Source organism: Penicillium diatomitis, assembly GCF_028827545.1.
Source record: "Penicillium diatomitis strain IBT 30728 chromosome Unknown utg000012l_segment0_segment0, whole genome shotgun sequence".
NCBI lineage: Eukaryota > Fungi > Ascomycota > Eurotiomycetes > Eurotiales > Aspergillaceae > Penicillium > Penicillium diatomitis.
The window spans coordinates 929,304-941,426 of record NW_026623184.1 but is presented as its reverse complement, the minus strand read 5'-3'; the positions used below and the strand labels follow the sequence as shown (position 1 = coordinate 941,426).

Sequence of the window (12,123 nt, the reverse complement as noted above, 5' to 3'; positions counted from 1 at the left end):
CAGGCTGAAGCTGGACACATGGCATTGACGGGACCCATCGACAGGGATCGACTGGGATGCGGGATGCGACTGACTGCATTAGTGCTGTACAATTGGACATTCCGAGAGAGTCGGGGACAGTATTATTTACAACAAATGGAATCTTACAGGAGTATCTTACAGCGCGGGTGTGTAAATTACCGAATGGTGGTAACATGTGTAAATAATACACTGATATACAATATGTACGAAACTTCACATGCCACATTCACATTCACATCATCAGTCTTCTCAAGTGAGTACTACTGCAGCCGCAGCGATATTGAAGTACTGACACAATTGCATCATGGAGTCTTGCACTGTTTGCTTCATATACAACGACATGACCTCAGATCATCAACCTCTGAGTACTACTACACCCCAATATGATCTGAATTCATCATTTGCTCGAGCAGTAACTATCTCACCGCTGAGGCGACGCCCTCCTCGTGTCACATTATGGCTGAAATCGATCGTGATTCAGGTGTGTCTCGGCTGCGGTCCTTCGCAAGGCATTGATAAGCTTGACGAGTCATGACTCTCCGCCAAGTCGACTCTGCACCCCCGTGCAAAGTGGCACCACATGACTCTTTGACCTTTTCCAACGGTCGCTATCTAAAGCTGGATCCTCAAATTCAACCTGCAGGTACTTCAGAGCCCAAAATCATCCTCCTGGCATGGAGTCTTCATGTCTGGAGTCAGATAAGACGCATCGGTTGATTCTTTCGTCTAAGCCTCCATGACACATCTCTGAGGAGACTAGCCTACAAATCCTAGCGTGGCGGGCTTCACGTGTATTGATATATGCATATGGATAGCTTGCTTATGTAGCTTGGACCATATAGGCATGGACCTACATCAGATCCATGGCTACGTGCATTGATTCTCGTACAAACATTATCATTCCTGTGTCGGTCCTCGTATGCCATCAATCTCTGGAACGGGAGATGCATGGTAGGAGAAGAAAAAAAAAAAAAGGGTCATGAGTCGTCCCCTCCCATGTCTTGAGTTTATCCTCCGTTTGTCCAACTCGGGAATCGGACAATGGCAGCTTCTGTCCCAGTTCAAGGATCCTTCGGGGGAGAGACCAAGGGCGCCAACCTTATTACCTAGGATTCACGACCGGAATAAGATGCATTTTGCATCCCTCCCCCGCGGGTGTTCTGGTCCCCTCATCACGAGGCAGTAGCAGAGGAGTGGACAATTCCGGGCTGCTGGTGGCATATCCTCACTCCTACTATTTAGCTGCCTAGTGAGATAGTATGAAGCAGTCAGCTAACATCCTTAGCGCAAAGCGTGATGAGCACGAGTCCTCAGGTGGGAACCCACTTTCGCGACTCGTGGAGGTAGATCCCGGAAGCCAAATCGTTGCAAGGACCACACACGACGGGCTGGGCCTGTTCCATTTCGAATGTTTACCGGGAACCAACCGAACAGCTTTGACAAGGAAGATTAGGTCGGTATTCTCCCCGTCAATACATGATCCAAAGGTGCTTGCTTTGTGTGTCCAGCAAAACTTCCAGGTTGTCCACCGTGAATCTAGACCTGGACTGACCGGACCAAGGTCAGGCCACGGACGAAAATCCTAGATCCGACCAGATGAGACGTCCATATGCATTCACCCGCTTTACTGGTCAAGTGCGTCGCGGGCGACTGGCCCGGTCGTCGATCCCACGTAACGATCGAGGAAGGCTACAAGCATCGACACATCGACACATCGACACATCGACTTGTGGGTGCAGGTAATTCCCCCGAGTCATACGCATGCTCCGCCTGCTGCGCCCCTCGGTCGCAATCAAAACTTGATAACACTTCCAGACCAGTGTAAAGTTGTTGTTGTTTTTTGAATCTGAATTGGCACGTTTACCTGGCAACGCAGGTACGAAGGTTATTGTTGTGTCTACGAGGAGCAAGCCTGAGTGCGTGCCAACTGCCAAGCGCTTGCGGAACAGATGTATCAGACGTCTCCATCGACGCCACGCTCGTTGGATCTATCCAATGCCCTGTGGGGTGGACTTTTGGGATTGACAACAAATCCCCTTGGCCATCTGGGATCGAGCTTGAAGAGCGACTGCAATTCATCGGGGGGTTGGAAGGTACAAATTTGACAAGGGGATATTCTCATCAAATCATTACAGTGATATGGGCCTTCCCCTTCCCTCTCGACTACCAAGGTACACTGGAGGTTTCACCCGTTTCCACCGATGCTCTGAACATTTGAGAGGAGTTTCCATTCCAGTCATCAAGACGAGTTGCTACAGGACAATAACATCAAGCATGGTTCGCTCTTGCACGTCAGCGCGTATCGAAGACGAATCCATGGTCAGGTACAGTACGGGGAGGGATTTCTCTCCTTTCTCCTACCAGAGACGGGCGGCATATGGACATTCATGACTTGTCGTGACCCATAGGTATGAGCTACTCAAACCATGTGGACACTCCTAGACGGGGGGTCCATCATTCGACCGACTCTGCTCTTCCGGCCGCCGCTCATATGTCCATCCGATTTGAATCTTGCCACATGGCTCAACCGCCCTGTGTTCACTCAGTCCTGGAGAAGAATGGGCACCGCCATCACCACCACCATTCTGTTGGTGGCGCCAGCTCCACAGCCATGGAATTCTGGCGGACTGTACGTGCTGTCAGGGTCTGAAGAGTGGAGGTACTACAGCTCGAGTGTAGACAGGTCACTCGCCAGTCGCCACATGACCGACACGCGTACACCAAATATCCGGACGACAGCATCGGCCGGTCCCAATAGCAGCTCATGATGTCCCCTTCTCGAGCAATTCCTCACCGACACGGTAGCAGTCTTCCATTCCTCAGGGATCCTCACTCTCTTGCCACCCACGGTGGAGAATTGGAAACGGGCTGTCATCAGGGATCCCAAGTTCGAAGTACTGTAAGCTCGAGCTTCAGGTGGACGGGGCATGGCATTCCGCATAGATCGGAATTTCGGATACGACTCTGCGTCGTACCTTTTCTCCAGCACATTTACCATCGCATCATTTCTGGCAGGATCGTCTTGAGCATGCGATCGTCCCTTCCACAAGGGCATTTCTCACCCCCATACGACTCGATCAGTGATCGAGAAAGATCAGCCGCTTTACCTTGCGACCTGCAGGACTCAACAGCGTCTCACTCGAATTCCGGGTAAGCACTGTGCACGGGGCGGTACCACAAATGATCGTCCAGCTCCACTCGTACAGTAGACAGTAGCAGACCGTAGATAGAAGACACTGTGCAGTGTGTACCTACTGACGAATCCGCTCAGCCCGCAAAAGATCTCCGTCATGCTTTCCCTTACTGCCCATGGGCCTGGAGTTATACAGCCTGCAGTCTCTCGTAGGCCAGTGCACAACTGCACATTCATATATGATCGACCCATGATGTGGACGGTACTCAGCAGTGGTACTCCCCTTCTGTACTCACGATACCGGTATACAGCACCGTATATGGTACCGGCATCTCAGTACTCTGTACTCGAGTTTCCCCTTCGGTGAATGAGGATGGAATTGATTTCCAGACTCTTTGGCTGTAAAGCCTTCGCTGAGTTGATTCTTCCCGATAAGGAAAGGGAGGCAGCTCTCCGTCAAAAGAGAATTGGTCATGTGAGAGAGGGAGAGAGGGGAACGAGGGATAAGCCGGAGCTGTGAAAACCACACATGAACAGAGACGGAGACGAGATATTCGTGATATCGCCCCAGGCTACGAAGAAAGGATATTTCCACGTCTCCCTCACTTCCCAATTCCACTCCACTCCACTCCACTTGACTGACTCCACCCCGCCTCCCGTCGATCACCCGCAAACTGTCTTTCCTCCATCGATCTCCAGCTGCTGTGCTATCCTTGAAAGTCAAAGGGTGATGCAATACCGCTGGACTCAATGATACGCCGTCGCAATGGTCCATCGTCGACATGACCCCCTACCAAGAGAGGCGGGTCGGAGGGATCAACCACGACCGCAGTATCTAGCACTGTACACTGGAGAGTGACAAGAGACACTCTGAATAGTGAGTTCCACGGGCACAAAAGCTCGTCCACACACCGCATTGACTTCAAATATCCCCTTCCCCTCGTGTCTTCCAATGGATCCCATATCGCGTGGGCCTGCCTGATCCTCTGTATCCCTGGGTGCGAAGGTAACAACTAGGAGGCATCCCCATTGCCCTCGGTTCAGCCGGTGGGTCTCGACGCTCGAGAACATCCAGCACCAGCAAAGTTCCGCAGTACCAGAGGCAGCGCTGAGCACTGCAGGACAGCCCGAGGCGTGCTGATCCAGGAGACGTGGAGGGTGGATCTGGCTTGTCCTCATTACGCCACGGATCCTGCCGATCGACTCGCCGTGATCGGATTCTGGTGGTGGTCATGCATGGGTGTCGGAGGTGCGAGCGGGAGGTGGAATAGATAGATTATAAGGAAATCACGAGTGGTTTTCAAAGTTCCGCCCCCTTCGCCCCTCAGGACCTTTTGGTCCATGATTTGTTTGTCCCTTTGGCGAGGGGATCGCGTGCGTCGAGGCACATGTCCACGGTAAGTGGAGGGAGAAAGAAGAAAACATGGTCGACGAGAGTACAGACGTACGTGAACGTGAGGAAGGAACTTATAGTACTGTGTGGCAGGGGGGGGGGGGGGAAGGGTTGAAACGATTCGTACAGGAGGTGGAGATGATGAGGGTTCGTGGCGATACGACTTTCCATTGCGTACAGAAGAAATGTCCGTCCGTTGCTTCTAGGATATTTATTGCAGATTCTATTGATCTTAGGTATGCGGTAGATTCCTCGATGGTGAGACCTATTGGAAGGAGGGAGACGCAAACCGTACAGATGGGCTGATACTTCTTCATCATAGTGCTGTGTGGTTGAATGCTATAGATTTAGTCCAGGCTGGATATATTCATTGTACAAATGCAGACTCGTGAACCTAGTGGGTGTAAGGAAACGTCGATTTGGCTGTGCCCGAGAGCAAGTCATGGTGCTTGCTGCTGGTGATTTTGTTCAACGATCTTGACTGAGATCACTACCGAATATCTGCGAGTGATGGGTGGGAGAATGCGACAGGCGACAGAGAATTTGAACATGCTTGCTCGTCTGTTCTCGTAGATACTATACGGAGATCACGACCACCCATGGGCTTCCATTAGTTGTCATCTTCATTCTCGTCCTCATCCTCATCCTCGTCAAACTCCACGTCAATGTCACCTGTGATGTCCCATCGATCACCCTTGGCATTGGCACTGACATACTTGACAAACTTCAAGGTGCCGCTATCACGAAGCACAATGCTGAGACGGTTCCACCCCGCCTGACTGCTGAAGAGGATTCCATCGTCTTCGTCAGCACCGGCAGAGCGGTAAATCGCAGGGTCAGCCTTGGTCTTCTTGGGTCGGAGGACTTGGTCTGCGTTCGCCTCGTCCTCTTCTTCGTCCTCATCCTCGTCTCCGGCCATGTAGATTTCATATCCACCGACGGAAGGGTGGTCTGCGGTTTCCTGAGCGGCGCCCTTCTGGGGCGCCTTGGACGTCGTCTTCGCGGCTTTCTCCTCGCCGTCGTCCTCGGCTCCGCTATCCTCTTCCTCCTCTTCACCTTCCTTCTCCCATCCTGTGGTGGGGGTCAGGGAGAGAGTGAATTCCAGGCGGGGCTCCTCTCCATCATAGCCGCTCGCCAAGGTATAGTCGGCGCCACGACGGAAACGACGGGCAAGGAAGTTGTGCGTCTTGAGATGGTCCACGCCTGTGATCAGGGCAAGCCACTTTCGGAAGGACTGCGAGGGGAAGAGGACATTCAGCAGTTCCTTGACGGGGTTGCTGGTGTCGTCATCCGTCGGTTGCTGATAGAGATAACGGTGCTTATGGGGGGGCGCGGCCACTGTCCACTCGGTCGCGGCTTGGATCTCCTCGGACGACGCGGGCAGGCCCTTGCGTTCTTGGTCTTCGATATAGGCGCTCACGCGGGAGGCAAATTTCTCGTTGAGGAAGCGCTCCAAGCTGAGCGAGGACTCGTTGCCAAAAGCCTCGGACATCTCCTCGGCAATGTCGGGGGTCAGGTAGGACGGGGCCAAGTACTGCACGAGGAACTCCAGGTCGCTCTCGGTGAACTCATTACCCTCTTCTTCCTCCTCCATCTTCCCCTTTCCTTTGCCAGAGACTTCCGGGGCCTCCCAAGAGACGGGCTTGGGTTGAGGCAGATCGTAGATGTCAGCGCGGCCCTGTAGCTGGGCCAGACTGCTGCGTTCGGCAAGCTTCTCTTCAAGTCCTTCTTCGTAGCCATCCTCCCCTTCTTGGGGAATATGGAACCAACCACTGATGGCCATGCGCACGCGCTTCTTCGACTTGTCCTCGCCTTCGCGGTGGTGGTAAACTTCTTCCACATCATGGAAGCTCTCGCCGGGCTGGACAGTAAAGAAGCTGAGCTGATTGAAGGCGGGAGGGATTGAGAGACTGAAATCAGGGCTGGGGACTTTCACATCCGCGCCTTGAGCATCCTTCTTGGTCGTGGTCGGATAGAGGCGCAGCGCACCACCCCATTCCTTCTGCCATGGAGTGTCTGGATCGGTCAAATAGAGGATGTAACTGACCCGACGACTACCGATGACATCGTCATGGCACAAAAGATGACAGCCCTCTGTGTAGATGTTGATGGCCATGTCTGTCTTCTTGCCGCTCAGTTTGCCGGACCCGGTGACGGAGGAGAGGTACTCGCGGAAGCGAGCCGAGTACATGGCATCGCGAAGCTTGAGGAGGGAGGGAAGCTTGGAAAGGGAGGAATCATCGAGGCCGTCTAAGTTGGCCAAGTCTCCGGACTGGAAAATCTTGTAGATGTCCGTCTCCTTCTCGGTGAAGGACAGATGCTCTTGCACCTCGTCGCGAACAGAGCGGAGCAGAGATGGCTCAATCAGCGGACATATGACGCCGTGCAGGTATCTTTATGTCGGTATAAGTGTTAGCATGCACCTCATAGGTCCCCAGAGAGCCATGGCCAAAAGGGTAGCTCGTACGGTGAAGACTTTGCGTATGCATCGGTATAGTTCTTCAGCTTGACCGGATCGAACAGACCGTCGCTAAAGCGTGCGACAGCCTCTTCGCTGGACAGAGCCCGCTTTTTGGTCTCGCGCATGCCATTGCCATCAAGAGAAGGCCGTTGATCTGTTGTGCGCTTCATGTTGGGCTGAATTGAAGCGTTCGAACGCTGAGTTGGAGATGGCCTGATCACAAAAATTTCAGAGGCGGTGCGGAACTCATTCCAGCCTCGCCGCCCGAGCATGTGGGCCACAGGATCCGGGGTTGTCGTATCACCGGCAGAATCTCACGAGTGACGCAATTCAGCTTTGGGGTCTCACGAGTGGATGAGACTTTTGAGGGTAATGGATGCACACAAGATCCACGCGATATGGAAGCAACTCTTCGAGTCAGCTTTCCAAGTGTGGTTGATCCGCCACGTATTGGAGCGAGTCCTGGCTTGAAGCTTCACAGTGCCGTGGCACACCAGAGGCCTGCCGTGCGCCTCCCTCCAGTCTTCCATTGAGGCCGAAGTCTCACGTCACTACGCAAGAGAGTCGGCATGTTGGAGTTCTAAATTTTGACCTTGTCAAGCATTGGAACAAAACCGAGGAGGGACTCACGGGACTCGCCGATGTCGAAAATCGTATCTCGTCAGGAACCGAAGGACTCTCAAAAGTGCAATCTCTCCCCGCTGGACAAGGCTGGGCCCGCACCTGATCTCTCGTCTGGCCCGACCGTCTCCACTGCCTCCCGGTGTCGTCACTCAGTCCAAGTCGGAGTGGGAGAGAGCGCCTTCAATCTCAGCCGATCACTTACACACCGTCCCGGCGCCGGTCCCCACGTCCACCCTGCCTTGAGCCGTGCGGCGCATCAACAGTTCTGGAGCTTCCGAAAGCCTATCGCCATGGATCCTTCAAGAGATGCGACCGTCCCATCCACACCTGTCGATCGCCCTGGTACACCACCACGCCCACCGTATTCACCGGTGACCCCAGTCTTTGCGCACTTGAATACGGTGGCCGCAGCCAACGCGACTATCGTTCCACCCCCTCTATCGCCCTCTCCAACTTCACACACTCCTCCGAATCGACCGTCTAACCATGTACCATCGCGGCCTCCAGGAGCGCCGGCGGTCTTTAAATCTGAGCCGCCACCGGTGCCTATATCCGAGAGTGAGAATCCAGATGCCATCGCGTTGCGATCGGCGATCTCGATTCTGCAGATGCAGAAGCAACAGACCTTACGGGACATTCGCAGCCTGGATCGCTTGAAAGAAGCCGCTGCGGCGGACCCAGAGGCATTTGCGCGAGAGTTGGCTGGAGGGCGTTTGCGCACTGAAGACCGCGGGACGGTCATTCAGTTCTCCGAGGACGACGCGATGGACACGGACGAGGAGAACGAACAACCTGAAGGCTTCGAGGAATCTCAAGAGAAAAACGGATCAGGGTCTCGCTTTGGTCGCATACCACAACCGCAAAATATCGTTCGAATGCCCCCGATCAATTGGGCCAAATATCAGATTGTTGGCGAACCACTGGAACGCATGCATGAGGAGCAGCTGCGTCGACCAACTCCCGGGGAGCCTCGACAGCAGCCTGCACCGGAGTATCTGCTGGCATCACCTTATCGACCGCTTGTCGATCAATTAGACTCACCACCAGTGCGGCCAGCTCGCGCAAGCAAGAGCAAGAAATAGTTACTCAAGAGAGCTACGACCGAGACGACCCGCTTATTCTACGATATGACGCCTACTTAAACGCGACGTGTGCCTCAATCAGGTACATTCGTGTGACCATTGGCTTTGGTATCATTGGCGATGGCTTGCGATGTGCTCAGGAATCCCCTCGATTCTGTCGGGTGACATTGATTTGCTTGAACCACAACTTCTTCCATTACTTTTACCAAGGTCACCTCAGTGTCCACCAAGACATTCGCCTTTGCCCTTCTTTTGGTCCTTCATGACCGCTCTTCTGGTTCTTCATTTTGCGCAGTGGCTGCCCATGCCACCACCTTCACCACCACCGCCGCCGCCTCCTTCTCCTGCTCCTGCTCCTGCACCACCACCTGCACCACCACCTGCTCCTGCTCCTGCACCACCACCTGCTCCTGCTCCTGCACCACCACCTGCACCACCACCTGCACCACCACCTGCACCACCACCTGCACCACCACCTGCACCACCACCTGCTCCTGCTCCTGCACCACCACCTTCTCCGGCGCCGCCTCCCTCACCCCCTCCGACACCTCCACCGAACCCTCCGCCGGCACCTCCACCTTCGCCGTATCCTCCTCCAATACCTCCTCCGCCGCCACCACCAAAGCCACCACCAAAGCCACCTCCACCTCCGCCCCCTTTATCATGGCCGATGTCCCCGTCTATGCCATCAGTCACTAGGATGCAGACTTGTCAGAAGAACCATCCGATATTCAGGAAGTTCCACTTTCAACATGATCAGGAGGTATCACGTACCGTCTTTACCAGCAATTGGAGCAGTAACAGCAAGCCCTGTCAAGCCCAGGATGGCGAGAAGAAGCTGAAAACGCATTTTTTCTTCTGGATGGTACGTTCGAGTGTGAGCTAAGTCGATATTATTCAAGACAGCCCTGAGTCAGACAAGGAATGCATTCATAGATACCTGATGTATTTGACCAGCTGGATGTTATAGAACAACTGTATATGGCTGTCGTATCGAGTTAGACTTGTGCCGCGTCCATAACAACGTCAGGAAAGAAGAGGAAGGTGTATTTATAGATGACTTGGACTGCGAAGCAATCCAAATTGTTTGGAAGGAAGAACTGCCTAATTTGCGACTACAAAGCATTACCGGGCTATGCCTGTTATCTCTTCCGACAACATTCGGAGCTATGCTGTACAGCTCACACTCACGCCGTCTTATTCTGGCCTGCAAATCGAGGATGTCGTGGCCAGGCCCAGCGCACTCCGTCATGTTGCTGTCCTAATCCCAGAAGCCCCCCGCAAGTCATTCACGGGCTCGGTATCTGGGTACATAACAGGATATCAAATGTCTATGAGCTGTCTCAGCTACCGTAGCAGTGATGCCCATATGCTTGTCTTCCTTGAAACCGCAGCTCGGCAATTGAACATGTAGTGTCTAATCCTGTCCTTCGGCCGACGAATGTTGACGGTATGTATGAGAGCACGTTCGTACACCCAAGCCAACGTATAGTATAGTATCCCTCAGAATCCAATGTTACTGTTCCGACTTCGCGTCATGCATGTGTCAGTCTCTATACCATTGACACATTCTCTGAACCATCGAGGCCGAAAGTCAGCGCCGACTCTCCGAGGTTGCACAGTCGCGTGGAGAATCCACGCCCGATGGGCCAACATGGAACGGGTTGTACCCGATATGCTCGCGGTCAGAGACCTGAAGATGTCATCTCTGACGTTCATGTTATGACTTCTCCCTAGGCGAGAGACGTTTACGTGAAGGATGAGATTTCTGGGTGGGTAAGGTAGTATCAAGTTGAGACTAATGAATCGCATGCAATCATACTACCGTGTTGAAGTACACGACTCTCCCTGTGATCGAGGTTTACTTGTCAGCCTTCACACGGAACGATTCACCTTAAGAGTCCCAAATTGAGATCAAAAGTTCGCTTGTGAACTGGAGATTCCCAGGCTAGCAATTGAGTCCAGCGATTACTGCCGTCTAGTTCCTTGTCAACAGGTGTGACGTTCCGAGTGGACCGATTTGTACGATTCACGGCCTTGTAGGTGGGTCTGCTCCGTGGTGCAAAGCATTCGGTGCCCTTTGGCAGGTTTGAATGGTCTCGTCGACGAGATCGCTGCCTCGAGACAGCGCAACGAATTGCTTCGTCCACCGGTCGATGTTTTGCTCTCGGGAGTTGACAGATTGCTTTACACTTGCTGAATGATTGGGATATTAGACAGAGTCAGTACCTTCTAATAAAATACATCGGCACAAGTGCTTTCCTCTGCGATAATTGTGAGCTTCCCTTTCTCACAGCTTCGATATAGGGGACTTTTCCCAGATCGCAACTCGTTTCAATCCCTCTTCCCTCAGCGCCGCATTCCGCACCTCCACCTTCTCACGCCAGACCAGATTACCCTTATGATCATCCAGTCCATCCAGAACCCGAGCATACATTTCTTCTTTCATAGTCCCGTAGATCCCCGTCTCTGCTTTATTCAGAAGCTTGCGATCCCGGACCAGGGAAACAACCTCCTCCAACCCACCCACCGCATCGACAATGCCGGCCTTCAAGGACTCGTGTCCACCGAATCGGTGAGCTTCGAGAACCACATTTCGGAATGTCGTGGGCGTCAGCTTCTCGCGGAAAATGGACATCATGGGTGTTTGGAGTGGGACTCCGAATTCCAACTCGTTGACGCAGAGGAAGCCCTTGTTGGGGTTCTGGATGCGGTAGTCGTGGTACATGGCTAGCATGAAGCCACCGGCAAACGCGTGTCCGTTCAAGAGACATATCGTAGGCATGGGGTACCTTCAAATCGACATTAGTCTGCTGTTTTGTGCACCGGATCTGTGATATTCTTTCTCCATCCCCTTCGCTTTCGTCCCGTGCTCATTGACGTGTGTCGGGCGCCTTACGTGAGAAGCTTGCGGAATAGCCGCCACAACCATTTTTCGAGGAAGCCTTCCGTGATCATCACCAGCTCCAAATCGAGTCCATTGCTGTAGAATTTAGGGATACCGCTCGTCGTCACGACCACGCCCTTGGGATAGCGGTGCTCAATGATGTCCAAGGCGAGAATAAAGGCATCGATAAACGTCGGAGTCAACCGGTTGTCCTTGGGTGATGTAAAGGTCAACAGGTAGATGTTTTCTTTGGTCTCGGCTCCATGTTTCGCAGTTGGGTTGGTGCACACGATCGTGCCGCCGGTGGAAGTGATCGGAATGGTGAAAAGAGTGGTCATGATGAGACGTTGTCTAGACGTGTGGATTCACGTTCAGTGCACGATCTGTCGAGTGCCTGTCGGATTAATCATGTGTTACTATGGAGGAGCCTCTCGGCGCTAGTTCGGCTGGAGACACCTCCTTGTTCTCGACCTCGGCTCGTCATCACATGCCGGTCAGACTGCTTCAGAGGAGCTCGTGTGG

At 53.3% G+C, this 12,123-nt stretch overlaps 5 protein-coding genes across 5 annotated transcripts; 1 reads left to right on the top strand and 4 right to left on the bottom strand.

Moving 5' to 3' along the window:
* Positions 1 to 2,683: 2,683 nt before the first annotated feature.
* On the bottom strand, positions 2,684 to 3,076 carry N7539_008236 (uncharacterized protein; the record flags this gene model as incomplete). The annotated part of the gene is made up of 1 exon (XM_056937836.1): positions 2,684 to 3,076. One exon carries the CDS (start codon positions 3,074 to 3,076, stop codon positions 2,684 to 2,686), a length of 393 nt encoding a protein of 130 aa, XP_056786928.1.
* A 2,081-nt stretch (positions 3,077 to 5,157) lies between these two features.
* N7539_008235 (oxidative DNA demethylase) lies at positions 5,158 to 7,178 on the bottom strand (the record flags this gene model as incomplete). The annotated part of the gene is made up of 2 exons (XM_056937835.1): positions 5,158 to 6,940; positions 7,015 to 7,178. 2 exons carry the CDS (start codon positions 7,176 to 7,178, stop codon positions 5,158 to 5,160), a joined length of 1,947 nt encoding a protein of 648 aa, XP_056786927.1.
* A 471-nt stretch (positions 7,179 to 7,649) lies between these two features.
* On the top strand, positions 7,650 to 8,714 carry N7539_008234 (uncharacterized protein; the record flags this gene model as incomplete). The annotated part of the gene is made up of 1 exon (XM_056937834.1): positions 7,650 to 8,714. One exon carries the CDS (start codon positions 7,650 to 7,652, stop codon positions 8,712 to 8,714), a length of 1,065 nt encoding a protein of 354 aa, XP_056786926.1.
* A 260-nt stretch (positions 8,715 to 8,974) lies between these two features.
* On the bottom strand, positions 8,975 to 9,379 carry N7539_008233 (uncharacterized protein; the record flags this gene model as incomplete). The annotated part of the gene is made up of 1 exon (XM_056937833.1): positions 8,975 to 9,379. One exon carries the CDS (start codon positions 9,377 to 9,379, stop codon positions 8,975 to 8,977), a length of 405 nt encoding a protein of 134 aa, XP_056786925.1.
* A 1,625-nt stretch (positions 9,380 to 11,004) lies between these two features.
* N7539_008232 (enoyl-CoA hydratase/isomerase family protein) lies at positions 11,005 to 11,939 on the bottom strand (the record flags this gene model as incomplete). Its single annotated transcript, XM_056937832.1, has 2 exons — positions 11,005 to 11,506; positions 11,614 to 11,939. The coding sequence occupies 2 exons, from the start codon at positions 11,937 to 11,939 to the stop codon at positions 11,005 to 11,007; spliced, it is 828 nt and encodes a 275-aa protein (XP_056786924.1).
* Between the last annotated feature and the right edge of the window lie 184 nt (positions 11,940 to 12,123).